Source organism: Leptodactylus fuscus, chromosome 3, assembly GCF_031893055.1.
Source record: "Leptodactylus fuscus isolate aLepFus1 chromosome 3, aLepFus1.hap2, whole genome shotgun sequence".
Lineage (NCBI taxonomy): Eukaryota > Metazoa > Chordata > Amphibia > Anura > Leptodactylidae > Leptodactylus > Leptodactylus fuscus.
In genome coordinates this window covers 165,103,612-165,116,043 of record NC_134267.1, presented here as the reverse complement: position 1 = coordinate 165,116,043, position 12,432 = coordinate 165,103,612, and the positions used below count along the sequence as shown (strand labels likewise).

The 12,432-nt window shown below is 40.5% G+C and overlaps 1 protein-coding gene across 1 annotated transcript in view; it reads left to right on the top strand.

Annotated features, from left to right (window-relative positions):
* Positions 1-12,432, top strand: part of SERPINI1 (serpin family I member 1) — a 36,854-nt gene that overhangs the window by 5,756 nt on the left and 18,666 nt on the right. The window contains exons 2-4 of the mRNA XM_075268717.1: positions 5,181-5,443; positions 8,743-8,973; positions 11,571-11,765. Coding sequence (XP_075124818.1) covers positions 5,181-5,443; positions 8,743-8,973; positions 11,571-11,765 — 689 coding nt within the window. The remainder of the gene's footprint in view (positions 1-5,180; positions 5,444-8,742; positions 8,974-11,570; positions 11,766-12,432) is intronic.

Here is a 12,432-nt window from a genome sequence, read left to right as displayed (position 1 = left end):
AGATGCCGCGGGAGCCAGGGGTGAACCTGCCCCTTTCGCCGCCCGAGGCAAATGACAGAAAGCCGCCTCTCCCCGGGAGGAGGGAGCGGAGGGGGTGGGGCGAAGGGGCGGAGATTAGCGGCGTTCGCAGGCAGAGAGCAGGCAGGGAGAGGACCTGCTCTCTGCCTGAGTGTGAGGGGAGGCCACTGGAGCAGCGCTGCTCCAGCGGCCTTCCCAATCCTTGGCTCCAGCTTGTCCTGGACTGGCTTAGGTAAGCAAAAATGCCGCCCTCCCTGGGGCCCTGGCATAGCGCCGCCTGAAGCGGTCGCTTCAGGTTGCCTCATGGGAGGTGCGGCGCTGGCGAGAGCTTTTGCGGGCCATATACGCTCCCATTGATACCGTATACGCTCCTATTGATTACCGTATACACGGCGCTATTTTGCGGCCGCCGCAAAATCACGGCCGCTTAATAGCGCCGCGTATACGGTCCCGGCTGCCATTGAAATCTATGGGAGCGTATACGGTCCGCAAATCTCCTGCGACGTCTACGTGCCAAATTACGTGCCAAAAGACATCGTGTGAATGCACCCTTTACAGTGTAACCCTCAGTAGTGGCCTTATTGTCTATCATTTAGCTTTTCTAGGATCCCAAAAGGCAAATCTGCTGAGTTATTTAGAAGTATTGGTGCTTGGTATTTACGAAGACTAATACACCATTTAGATTTTCTAGCACAAAGTCTGAGATCGCCATCCCCTATGGGAGCGGCAGTGTTTACCACCGAGGTTGTTACAAATCTTTCTCTCTTACAGATAAAGAATAGAAATTTTAACAATGTGATAAAAGAAATCATATTTAGAGGAACTGCTCTTCAAGAGGAGAACTCGTTTCATGTCATTTTCCTTTTGGATTCTGTGTTTATCTACTAAGTGTAATGTACACGTTGAATGCCCCCTGGTAAATAATCCTATACATTTAGCGCAGGCGGTTCACTTATCTTTTGTTCTCAGCGATTACTTCTAGCGGGAGACTGTTAGCTTTTCACAGAGTAAACAGAACAAAATTCTATAGACAAATAAAGAATAATGAAGTACTAATCTGCCGGGCACTAAGGCTGGCACATACAAGATTATTTTCTAAAAATGTTTGCTAAGACACACATATAAGTATGAAATGGCACCATCTGCTGTGTCAGTCCGAGGGCAGACGAAATGGAATGATTACAATTGTCCAGGACGTAAAAGTTCGTGATGCTTATGGATGGCGATTGTGAGTTACAGTGGTGGATATTGTGTGTACCCAACCTTTATTGTAGCGGGTGTAAACAGCCAGCTATGATGTGATAACTCTAGCCAGACACTGGAAGACATGAAGATGTTAAAATTCCACATTACCTTCCTGTTTATAGAGCTCTTAGAGTGAATTTTCAAAAGACTATACCCAATAGTAGAGCTCCTGTAGTCTGAGGTGGCAGCTATACCCTGCAGACCCTTATATATGCTAATCACTTCTCATGTACTGCTTGGCAGCACATCAGCTTCTCCATCTGCACAGCACTGGCCGTAAGGCATAGACACAGGCCGATGAAAACATTTCCCACTATCTTCCAACAGTCAGACATTTTTTTTGTTTTTGCCACAGCTGGTCATCCCAGATGTTAACAACAGATAACAACGAAAATTTGATCTGCGGCGTCACATTTTCCAGTCATTGTAGTGTGAAGTTTTGGTAAAGTTGATCAGAGGCTAAAACAAACTACGCTTTGTCATCACTTTATTCGCTATTTATAAGGAGGTTTCTGCTTCTTTCACAAAACCTTTGGCCAACAGTGGCATTCACTAAAATGTCAGGAGAGTTTATCAGGAGTAGAGTGGAAACTACTGTATATGAGGAACTGTCATTAGACGTCAGGATTATAGGCAGTCCGTCTGTAATACCTTTATGTATACTTATCAGGGATCCGGTTCCTCCTTCTTACAGCGCCACATGTTTCTTATCTAGTTGGCTAGCAACCAATTGCCTTCTTCCTCTATCAATATGGTATTGTACATGACATTCTGCACAGTGGTGACCAGCTGCACACACTACAGGACAGTCATGAGCATTTATGTTGAACAACTTGTTGGAGATTGCTCAGAATATAGGATATGTGAGGTGATGGAAGCCTTAGGTCCCTTCTGAAGATTGGCTTGTATAACTGTTTTGTGTATTTACTTGTGCGTTGTATGTCTTATCATGTATTATCCAGTTTCTAAATTTTCAATATTAGATGTGCCAGGTTCTGACAGCTAGCACCTTGCAGATGCTCTGTTTGGAAACTGAGCAATTTGTGGTACTGTTCCATATTTTTTTTTTTTTTGGTCCCCTACATGTCGCTACGGACATTGGGCCTTCTATGTAAAACACAAGTATGTTGGGTCCTGCAGAGCAAGAAATGCTTTTTGTAGCTGTGCTCTCCTCTTATTTATGATCCCCGGACACAACCCTTCATCTATTAAACTTGCTGCAGTTAAAAAGCTTGTAGCTAGATCTTGGAGTTGTTCTGGCAGTCCACGGTAAGGTGAGCTACTGCTTGTCCCAGCCTCTGTATTTTGCTGACTCCACTATCCCCTTGACTTGATGTCCTGATAAAAACAAAACTTTTACTTTGAAAAAAAAATTAGTGTTCAAAGCAGACCAATGGCCTAAATATTCTACCTAGGAGTAATGGAATTGCGGGGCTGTGGTGTTTATACAACAGACTACTGACTGCAACTCCTCTGTGTTACGACAGCCTGACTCCAACTATTTCAGTCAGAAGCAGCAAAGCCAGTGACTGAATTCCTATGAAAGTAAATATGTAACATATCTAATAAATTATACAATATTAATAATGGTGCAAAAAAGTGACTCATTTTAGTTTGAAGCTGGAGTCCGTAAAATTTTTCCAACGCCGCTCAAAATTGGTCCCAATTCCGACTCTATGACTTCTGACTCTACATCCCTGGGAATAGGCCTCTGGCTCTGTTTTGTTGGTTACATAGACTAGTTCCAAGGTTCCACAATGAAAAGCAAAATTTCATTCTAGGTGGACAACCCTTTTAAGAGTTTAGTTTAGCTCTTGTACTATACCAATGGTAAAGTATTGCAAGGCTACAGTTTATGCCATCATTTCTGGTATGGATACGTAAATGCACTTTGATAGCTGTAAATTTGTATACATTAGACAAGAGGCTTTCATCCTATAAATATTATAAATGTGAAAGTTTGTAGGTTTGTGAGTTTGGATGTTCGGATGTTTGTTCCTCAATCACGCAAAACCCGCTCGACCGATTTGGCTGAAATTTTCCACAAACATAGTTAATACACCCGATTGCGCAATAGGCTACTTTTCGTCACAATAGCGCACATACGTTTGTGCCAGGACCCCCACAAAACCCAAACTCACACCTCCATCTCTGCAATCTCACACACTTTGGACCATAGCAAGCCACAAAATTCCTATTGCCCTCTACAGCCTCGCCCCTAACCCCACACAATCACATATACATATACTTTACCACTCTGCCCCTCACCTTAACGATACTCCAGGAGGCGCTCTATAACGCTCCGGAGCAGCCATGTTTGCCGACCCCCACCGCTCTGACAATCCGCGACACCGCCCACCCATGTCAATACCCCTAGGGGGTCTAATAAATGTAAAAAAAAAAACGTTTAAAAAAAGTTAAAAAAAATATAAAAACAAATAAAAAGGATTAAAAATTCAAATCACCCCCCTTTCCCTAGAACACATATAAAAGTAGTTAAAAACTATGAAACACATACATGTTAGGTATCCCCGCGTCCGAAATCGCCTGCTCTACAAAGCTATACAAATATTTTTCCTGTTCGGTAAACGCCGTAGCGGGAAAAATGGTCAAAAGTGCCAAACTGCCGTTTTTTCACTGTTTTGATTCTGATAAAAATTTGAATAAAAAGTGATCAAAGCAATAACATTTCCCAAAAATGGTAGAACTATAAAGTACACCCGACCCCGCAAAAAAACACGCCCTATACATCCCCGTACACGGACGTATAAAAAAGTTACGGCTGTCGGAATATGGCGACTTTTCAAAAAAAAATTTTTTAACATAGTTTTGGATTTTTTTAAGGGGTCAAAATGTAAATAAAACCATATAAATTTGGTATCCCCGGAATCGTAACGAAACACAGAATACAGGGGACATGTCATTTTGGCTGCACAGTGAACGCCATAAAACCAAAGCCCGTAAGAAATTCGCAGAAATGCATTTTTTCTTCAAATCCACCCCATTCAGAATTTTTTCCCTGCTTCCCAGTACATTATATAGAATAAATAATGGTGGCATCATGAAGAAAAATTTGTCCCAGAAAAATTAAGACCTCATATGGCTCTGGGAGCGGAGAAATAAAAAAGTTATGTGGTTTAGAAGGAGGGGAGTCAAAAACTAAAAACCAAAATCACAAAAATGCCATCGGCGGGAAGGGGTTAACTTCAAATACTTCTGTCCCAAAGTCACTATGTAAAGTTTCTCAGAACACCGTATATATAGCAGCTCAAATACAAATTAACTTCAACACAAAAGTCTCACGTATTCTCTGAATTACAGAAAAAACAAGATACAAAGTTACATTTCATATCCCATACCTTATACACAGTACGAAAACCTTACCCGTGCCTGTATTTACCCACTCCTACAATCACCGCAGACGAAGTCGCGGGTACCAGCTAGTGTGACATATATTACTACAAATGCATGGTATTCTCATAAACTTTACAGCACTCTGAAGAGTTCCAGTTATTATCGATGAAGAATAGAACCTAAAAAGACTTTCTGTAGCTGCAATGACTATTACTTAGCTAGTTCTGTCTTTGGTTTGATCTTCTACCTTTTGTGGTTTATTCACATAGACCTGATGAAATTTGTCCTTGCTTAATGTTGTTGTTTTTTTTTTCCCCTCACTGGTAGTCAAAAAAATTTCTATAGACTGCAGTTGAAAATAATTCTAAAAGTTGTAAGTCAGCAGCAAATATCTAAGCGCATTATATACAGTACCTGGCTCCTGGGATTTGTCCAGCTCTGGGATAACAAGTCTGTTTCATTTATATTTTCTCAGAGCTTCTGCTAGTAAAAGCTTTATAATACTTGAGTGATTTTGTGTTCATCTTTCATACACTGTAACCCCTCATCTTTATTCTTTGTAGGATTTTTTCAAGCATGCATCTCTTTGGCTTTCTATCACTCCTTGCTGTGCAGGCAGCTGTGCTAAGCCTGAGCCTCCATGATGACACCATCACAGAGTTCGCAGTTAAAGTCTACCATGAACTTAGAGCCACAAAGGAAGATGAGAATATCTTATTCTCACCCCTGAGCATTGCTATCGCAGTAGGAATGGTGGAATTAGGTGCTCGGGGAGCCAGTCTTAAAGAGATTCGGCATGCACTGGGATACGACAAACTCAAGAACGGTACGTGCACAACAACACAAAGTTTATAACTATATCTGTTCCCATATTTACAGTGTGATAAAAGTTGGTATTTTATTAGTCCTTCTGCACCTTTGTCCTAGGAATAAGGTTAAAATAGACTAGTCACAAATGAGACTTGACTGGACTTGGACACACACACACACACACACACACACACACACACACACACACACACACACACATATCTATCTATCTATCTATCTATCTATCTATCTATCTATCTATCTATCTCTGTACATACAATGCTTTTGCTCTAGAGTAGAGTGATATCTTTCACACTTGTGTGTCAGTTTTTATAAGGGCAATGTATGTGAATGTGACTTATAGAAAACATAGTCGAAATCTGAAAAATTAGGTTGTCTTTTATGTAACACATACTTTCACAGTACTGTCACATCATTGTCAATAAGGGTTGTTCCCATCTCAGACATTTATGACATATCTTCAAGATTTGTCTGTCAGATCTGTGTTCCATCTGCACCTTTTTTGAGAACCTCCGCCTCGTGGTCACTGTGACCAGAGATGTGGCCATGCAGGCGTGACTCTCTCCTTTCACTTCTGTTCTTGGCTATTCTTCCAACTAATATAGAAGAGAATGGAGGGAGCCTTGCATGCATAGATGCCTCTTCATTCACAAGAGCTGAAAAACAGGAGTTGTTTAGATAGATATGCATCCTGCAACAATTGGAATACCCCTATTAAAAGTATGTCGTCCACTGAAATTTATAAAACAAAGACTCCCAAAATTGTGAGTATTAAATGAGTTTTCTGGTCCCCAGGACAATTTTCAGACAGATGACCTTTGCTACTGGAACCTATACAGGGAGAGGAGATAGAAGCTCAGTCTCCTGTTTAGAGGCTATCCCAAAGTACTGCAGTTCTGCTCCCAATCAAGAGAATAGGAGCAGAACTGCAGTGCTCCGGCATGGCTGCTGTATAGGGGACAGAGCCTTTGGCAACCAGCTCGGTCCCCTGGATAGATTTTAGCACTAGAGGCAACCTGGAGTAGCTCATTGATTTGGCATCTGGGTGTCACAGTGTATCATCAGTATTAAAATTGGTCTGCAGACCAGAAAATTCCTTTAATTGCTTAATGTAAAGATTTGTTTCCATTTATATATTAACTTGTTTTTTTAAGAGGGGAATACCATGTTTAAAGGGATCCTATCATTGAGATGACATTTTTTCTAAGTACCATGTCAGAATAGCCTATAGGCTATTCTTCTCCTACCTTTCGTTGTCTTCTCCGTGCCACCATTCGCCTACAATCCCGGTTCTTGTCGGTATGTAAATTAGCTCTCTCGCAGCATATGCTGCGAGAGAACTCTTTCCAACGCCGCCTCCTCTTCTTCAGTAGCTTCATCTTCAGCCTCTTCTTATGGCAGTGTCTTGTAACTTCTAAGGCCTCCGGCCTTGGGCAGAGCAGACTGCACATGCCCATAGGCCATGAGAAAATAGCCACTTGCATAGTATTGTAAGCGGCCATTTTCTCAGGGCCTGTGGGCATGTGTAGTCTGCTCTGCCAGAGGCCAGAGGCCTAGATGTAAGTAGACACCGCCAAAAGAAGAGAAGGAAGAGGCCGTTCCTGACGAAGATGGAGGCGGCGCTTGAGAGAGTTCTCTCGCAGCATTGGGGCCGTTCCCAGTGCTGTCTGAGCGCTGGGGCCCGCCCCCAGTGCTGCGAGAGAGCTAATTTACATACCGACAAGAATTGGGATTGTAGGCGAACGGCAGCACGAAGAAGACAACGAAAGGTAGGAGAAGAATAGCCTTTCTTAAGTGGTACTTAGAAAAAATGTCGTCTGAATGATAGGATCCCTTTAAACTAATTTCTAGTTGATTTCAGCCCCCACAGGTATGATGGAGTATCCTATGGAGTAGAACATATATTATAAAATGATGTATTTTGCTCCTAAGTACTATTTGGTAGAAGCTACAAGCAGCCAGACTTCTGACCACTGTATAGATGTACAAGATATGGAACCTAATCAGTCATTGAAGCCACTATCAATCATTGAGACTGCCCACTGGACTCCTAAACCTAGAATAAGTGGAGATTTAGATAAAAAAAAAATTACATAGTTTTGTAGCAAAAGATTCAGCCTATCTTGTATCAGTTTGCTCAGCTTCTTGTTAACAACACAGTGGCTCAGTGGTTAGCACTGGTCCAGGTTTCAATACAACCAAAGGCAACATCTGCATGAAAAATGTATGTTCTTCCCGTGTTTCCGTGGGTTTCCTCCGGGTATTCTGCTTTGAGTCCCAGTGAGATAAGTGCATTACATATTCTTGTGCATTCTCAGTGTCAGGTTTAAATAAGTAATAGGGCTGAACAATCAATCGAAAAAAAAAAAACCCTGAAACCACTGTTAATCCAGATAACCAATGTGATTTTGTGCACATTCGTTATTTTGGTTTAGTTATTACGTTATTTTCCAGCTTTTGCCTGCAGTTTCATTTACACCAAACATGTCTGAGCTGGAAATGCTATTATACATCAGGGTCAGACTATAAATACTAGAAGCCATGGGCTCTGGTTCTGGTCTTCATCTTATTCTGGGGTGCTGAAATAAGTTTTGTAATTGTAATGCAAAGACACAAGTGTGGCAACATTGGTCACACTTGCATCTTTGCTTCATAATTGCCAAATATAGGCCTCAGTGGTCCCTGACATTATTTAGGGGCCTGGAATAAGACGAAGACCTGCACCTCTTTAGCAAGCCTGAAGAGGACCAGGAGCAAAGTAAGTAAAAGGGGCATGTTTTAAGGGTCATGACCTAAATAATCGCCATTAATCGCGATCAATGTAAATTGCTGATTAATGACAAGTTAGATTTTGGTTGTGTGTGTGTGTTGTGTGTTTTTTTTGTTGCTGTTTTTTTAAAGCATTTAATACAACAATATGTAGCTTTTAGACATTTGTATATTAGGTACCTAGTTTTATTATAAATTGTGTAATATAGTATTTTGATGCCTAGTTTTATAAGACCATAAATTTGCAAAACTGATGTGGGTAGCTGAAAAATCATCTTCTTAAAGTCTTAAAATACAGTATATTCTGTATAATATAGTGGCATGATGGGCTCGGCTTAGTTGAACAGTTATCTCTCCTGGTAAAGCGGCCTTGCTTAGTGTAAGTGTATTACGATATACTTTCCTGTTCCTTGGAAGGCATTCAATACGTGTTATCTGTATAGGCTGCCACTGGGGTTTAATTTACCAATGTTGCTGTATCGTGTCTTCTCATATACGCTCATTTATGTTTCTTTTTTTCCCAAGGTGAAGAATTTTCTCTGTTAAAAGATCTTTCCAGCATGATGACAGCTCAAGAAAGACATTATGTGCTCAGCATTGCAAACTCCCTATATTTACAGAATGGATTTCATATCAGTGACAAGTTCATCCAGTTAATGAAAAAATACTTCAAGGCAGAAGTAGAAAATGTAGACTTCAGTCAAGGATCAACAGTAGCAGATCACATCAATGCGTGGGTGGAAAATCACACTAATAGTATGTTATCATCCTCTATTGAGTCTTCTGGGCTTTTTTCATTATTACATGATTTAAGCCATTTTATGTCCAGTGGTCAATATTCGCTTGCTGTGTTTTGCTTCTCATTCTCTCTTTTACACTAGTATCCTGGGCCACATGATGTAAACTAGTCAATAGCTGGTTTAACATGAGCAGGGTAACTGCATTCATTGGGACTATGTTTGAAACTAGTATTGTTACTTCAGGAATAATGCAGGTGCCAGGTCTTCTTTAAACTGGCTATGCATAGACAAAAAAAGTTGTCCAAACTCCAATTTTGGAACATCAGCTGACAATATAAATAGCAGGCGAGAAAAGTTCGGAATATTGGATTTCAGCTTTTCCAGATCAGTAGGAGGTAATCCAATACCTCATAACATTGAGATGGAAATACTGTCTCCGACTGTTCTATCCTGTTTGTCAGTCCATAGAGTGAAATAGGAGGTATAGAAACAGCGTGGACAGTGAGCTTTGCTGTTTCTGTAATTCCTATCTCTTTCTATGGGAGTTATGGAAATGGTGGAGCCATGTTTGTTTCCGAAACTCCTGGCATGGTGGTGGGAACTTAGAGCCCCATATTACCATTGCAGCCAGCCAGTCAGTAGCCCTTTAGAAATGTCCAATTATGACATTTAGAGGACAACTTGTGGAATAAGAAACCTACAATTTCTTTTTCAACCCAAAGCCCTTCTCCTTTTATTCTTACAAATTGTTGCCTCGTTTTTCTGTGTTACATAACTGCTGCTCTTCTGAAACATTTTATTTCTGGATCATTGACGTTATCTGCAGAAGTTTCAAGACCACAAACAGGCAGCCTTCTAGATATAAGAAGGGATTTGAGACTAGCCTGCAGGATAGGATTACTATGTCTCCAGCCACATTGGTCTCTTAGATAAGACACTGGTGGAGAATTGGTTAACACTTTTATCTGTCAGCTTGACAGAAATGTCATTTAAATTCCTCAGCGGAAGAGGTTCTTGACACTTGTGAGATGGAGATACAGGTCAGTGAATAGATTCTATAACCTAGGAAATCTGCTGAGCTCTAGTAAATTCCATGTTACACGTCGGCTGTAATGGCGAGAGAAGTTTCAAATACTTTGCCAGCTGAGGAAAATCTTAATGAGGCAATACTTAAGCATCACGTCTTCAACTACTTAAAGGGGAAGATGACAAGTTATTGGACAAGAAGATTATGTACAGGACAAACAATGCTTTTGCCAGTGTAGAAACCTGGAAGAGGGAGCCAAGCTATTTCAAAATGGTGTCTATTTTTATGTTAAGCTGCAATAGATTGATAGAGAGATTCAGTGTAACTTGTCATTTATACTCTGTGTCCATATAGATAGATCGATGGATGGATAGATAGATAGATAGATAGATAGATAGATAGATAGATAGATAGATAGATAGATAGATCACTGATAAGCTCTGTTATATATAGGTTGATGTGATTTCAGTAGGATTTCTGGGTAAAGGCACATGTAATACTAACAGGACTCTTAGGAGACATAGTAAGAGTCCTGCTTACTCTGACCACACATGACTGACATCTTTCTTTGTACACACACACACTGATATTAGGGGGAGCTGTCAATCACTGTGTGTTGGGGGGGGGGGGGGAGGCAACACTCTCACTTTGTCTCCTATTAGTCCTTTCAGGATGTATTCAGCTTATTTCTCCAAATCATGTCAGCCTATGTATCGCAGCACTCAGCTTCTCTGCATCTATCATATCCATCTGTTAGATAAAGTAAAATAAACTACTTCATAGGATCCCGTTTAATGTTTTTGAATGTGGAAATCTATTAATAAAGATGGTAAAACTAGAAAGAAATTGATGCAAGACCTCCTTTGGAGAGGATGAAATCTTGGTTGTAAAAGGGTTTTTCTGAAATGTTAAAAAATTTCTCCAAGGAGGAAGAAATGTGGTAAAATAAGAAGCAGCACTTTGTTTATTCCTTCCACTCTGACGCTTACCGCATGTGTGTTTAGAAGGCTGGAGCGGTGACATAGCTATGTAGCCATGTGATGTCTGAAGTCAATCACTGGTCTTGTGTCATATAACATTGATATTGAGGGAGAACCGGTTCAGTGACACTAGGGACATGGGGGAGGGAGAGAATCAACTTAATTTTACATGTTCTGCTCCATTTCTTTGACCCAATCCATATCACAACTATAGAAAACTAGTTATTTATCAAGAAGGAAGTGCTGTCTCATTTCAAGGGGGTCACAATCCACATTTTGATCTGCTTTGTCTGCATTATAGACCAGGCAAGTAAAACTCCACACCTTAAGATAAGCTTCCCGCTAACCGCCTGCCTCGGGTGAAGATGCATCCCTTTTCTATGTGTTTTTAAAGGCTATATTACAAAACAGAGAGCCTTGCAAATTTTACAACAGAAAACCCCTTACAACTAATGTTCCGTCCTTCTGGAAATGTGCTCTTGTAGCGGTTTGTGCAATAAAATTATTATAGTTCAGTACAATCATTTCCAAATAATGACATGAGAAATCTGCAATGAAACACCCGTCGCTTCTCTTCTATGTGCTTACATAGATTTGTTTCCTCAGATCGTATTCAGAATCTGTTCTCCTCTGAAGACTTCACTGAATTAACAAAGCTGGCTCTGGTCAATGCCATCTATTTTAAGGGGAACTGGAAATCGCAGTTCAGACCTGAAAATACCAGAACCTTTTCCTTTACCAAAGATGATGAGAGTGAAGTACAGATCCCAATGATGTATCAGAAAGGAGAATTTTACTATGGTAAGGAAAGAGTGCCTTAACTTGACATTTATCAACCTGTGATACATATACTCTGTCTTGTGATTGCTACAAAACATTTTTTGGATGAATCAAGTAAAGACAAGGAATTGTGTGGAGCGAATTTGCTGTGCAATGTGATGACGTATGTCATTACCAATAATGCACTGTGCTGTCTGTTACACAGATCAAACTCTTTTGTATAGCCATGCAGTTTAAAGGGTTTCCCATATCCCTGCCTCAGCAGTTTGCCTGCTGTCTCTTCTTCTTACTTCCTGTATTCTTCAACAAGCTGGTGGGCGGTTTTGACTGATGGACCGGAAACTATGAAACACATCAGTAGATATAGACATTGTCTTTACCATGAAAAATTATTTATTATGATTACTAAAATGTAATATAAATGAAGAATAATATACACAATAAAAGTATATTATAATACACAGAGTAGGAGAACATTTATGTGCTTTATGCTGGCAACAGACTTGAAGTAAACGCAATAGTATCTTTGTGTTTACATAGAGCGATAACAGAGTATTTATCAGAAAGCTGCAATTGGCTGACCTGAGTCTCTTCCTACAACCTGCATCAGATAACAGGATAACAGGCTGGGTGCCTTGACAACCATGTGTAAAAACAATGGGGAGAATAATTTCACATAGCAGACAAA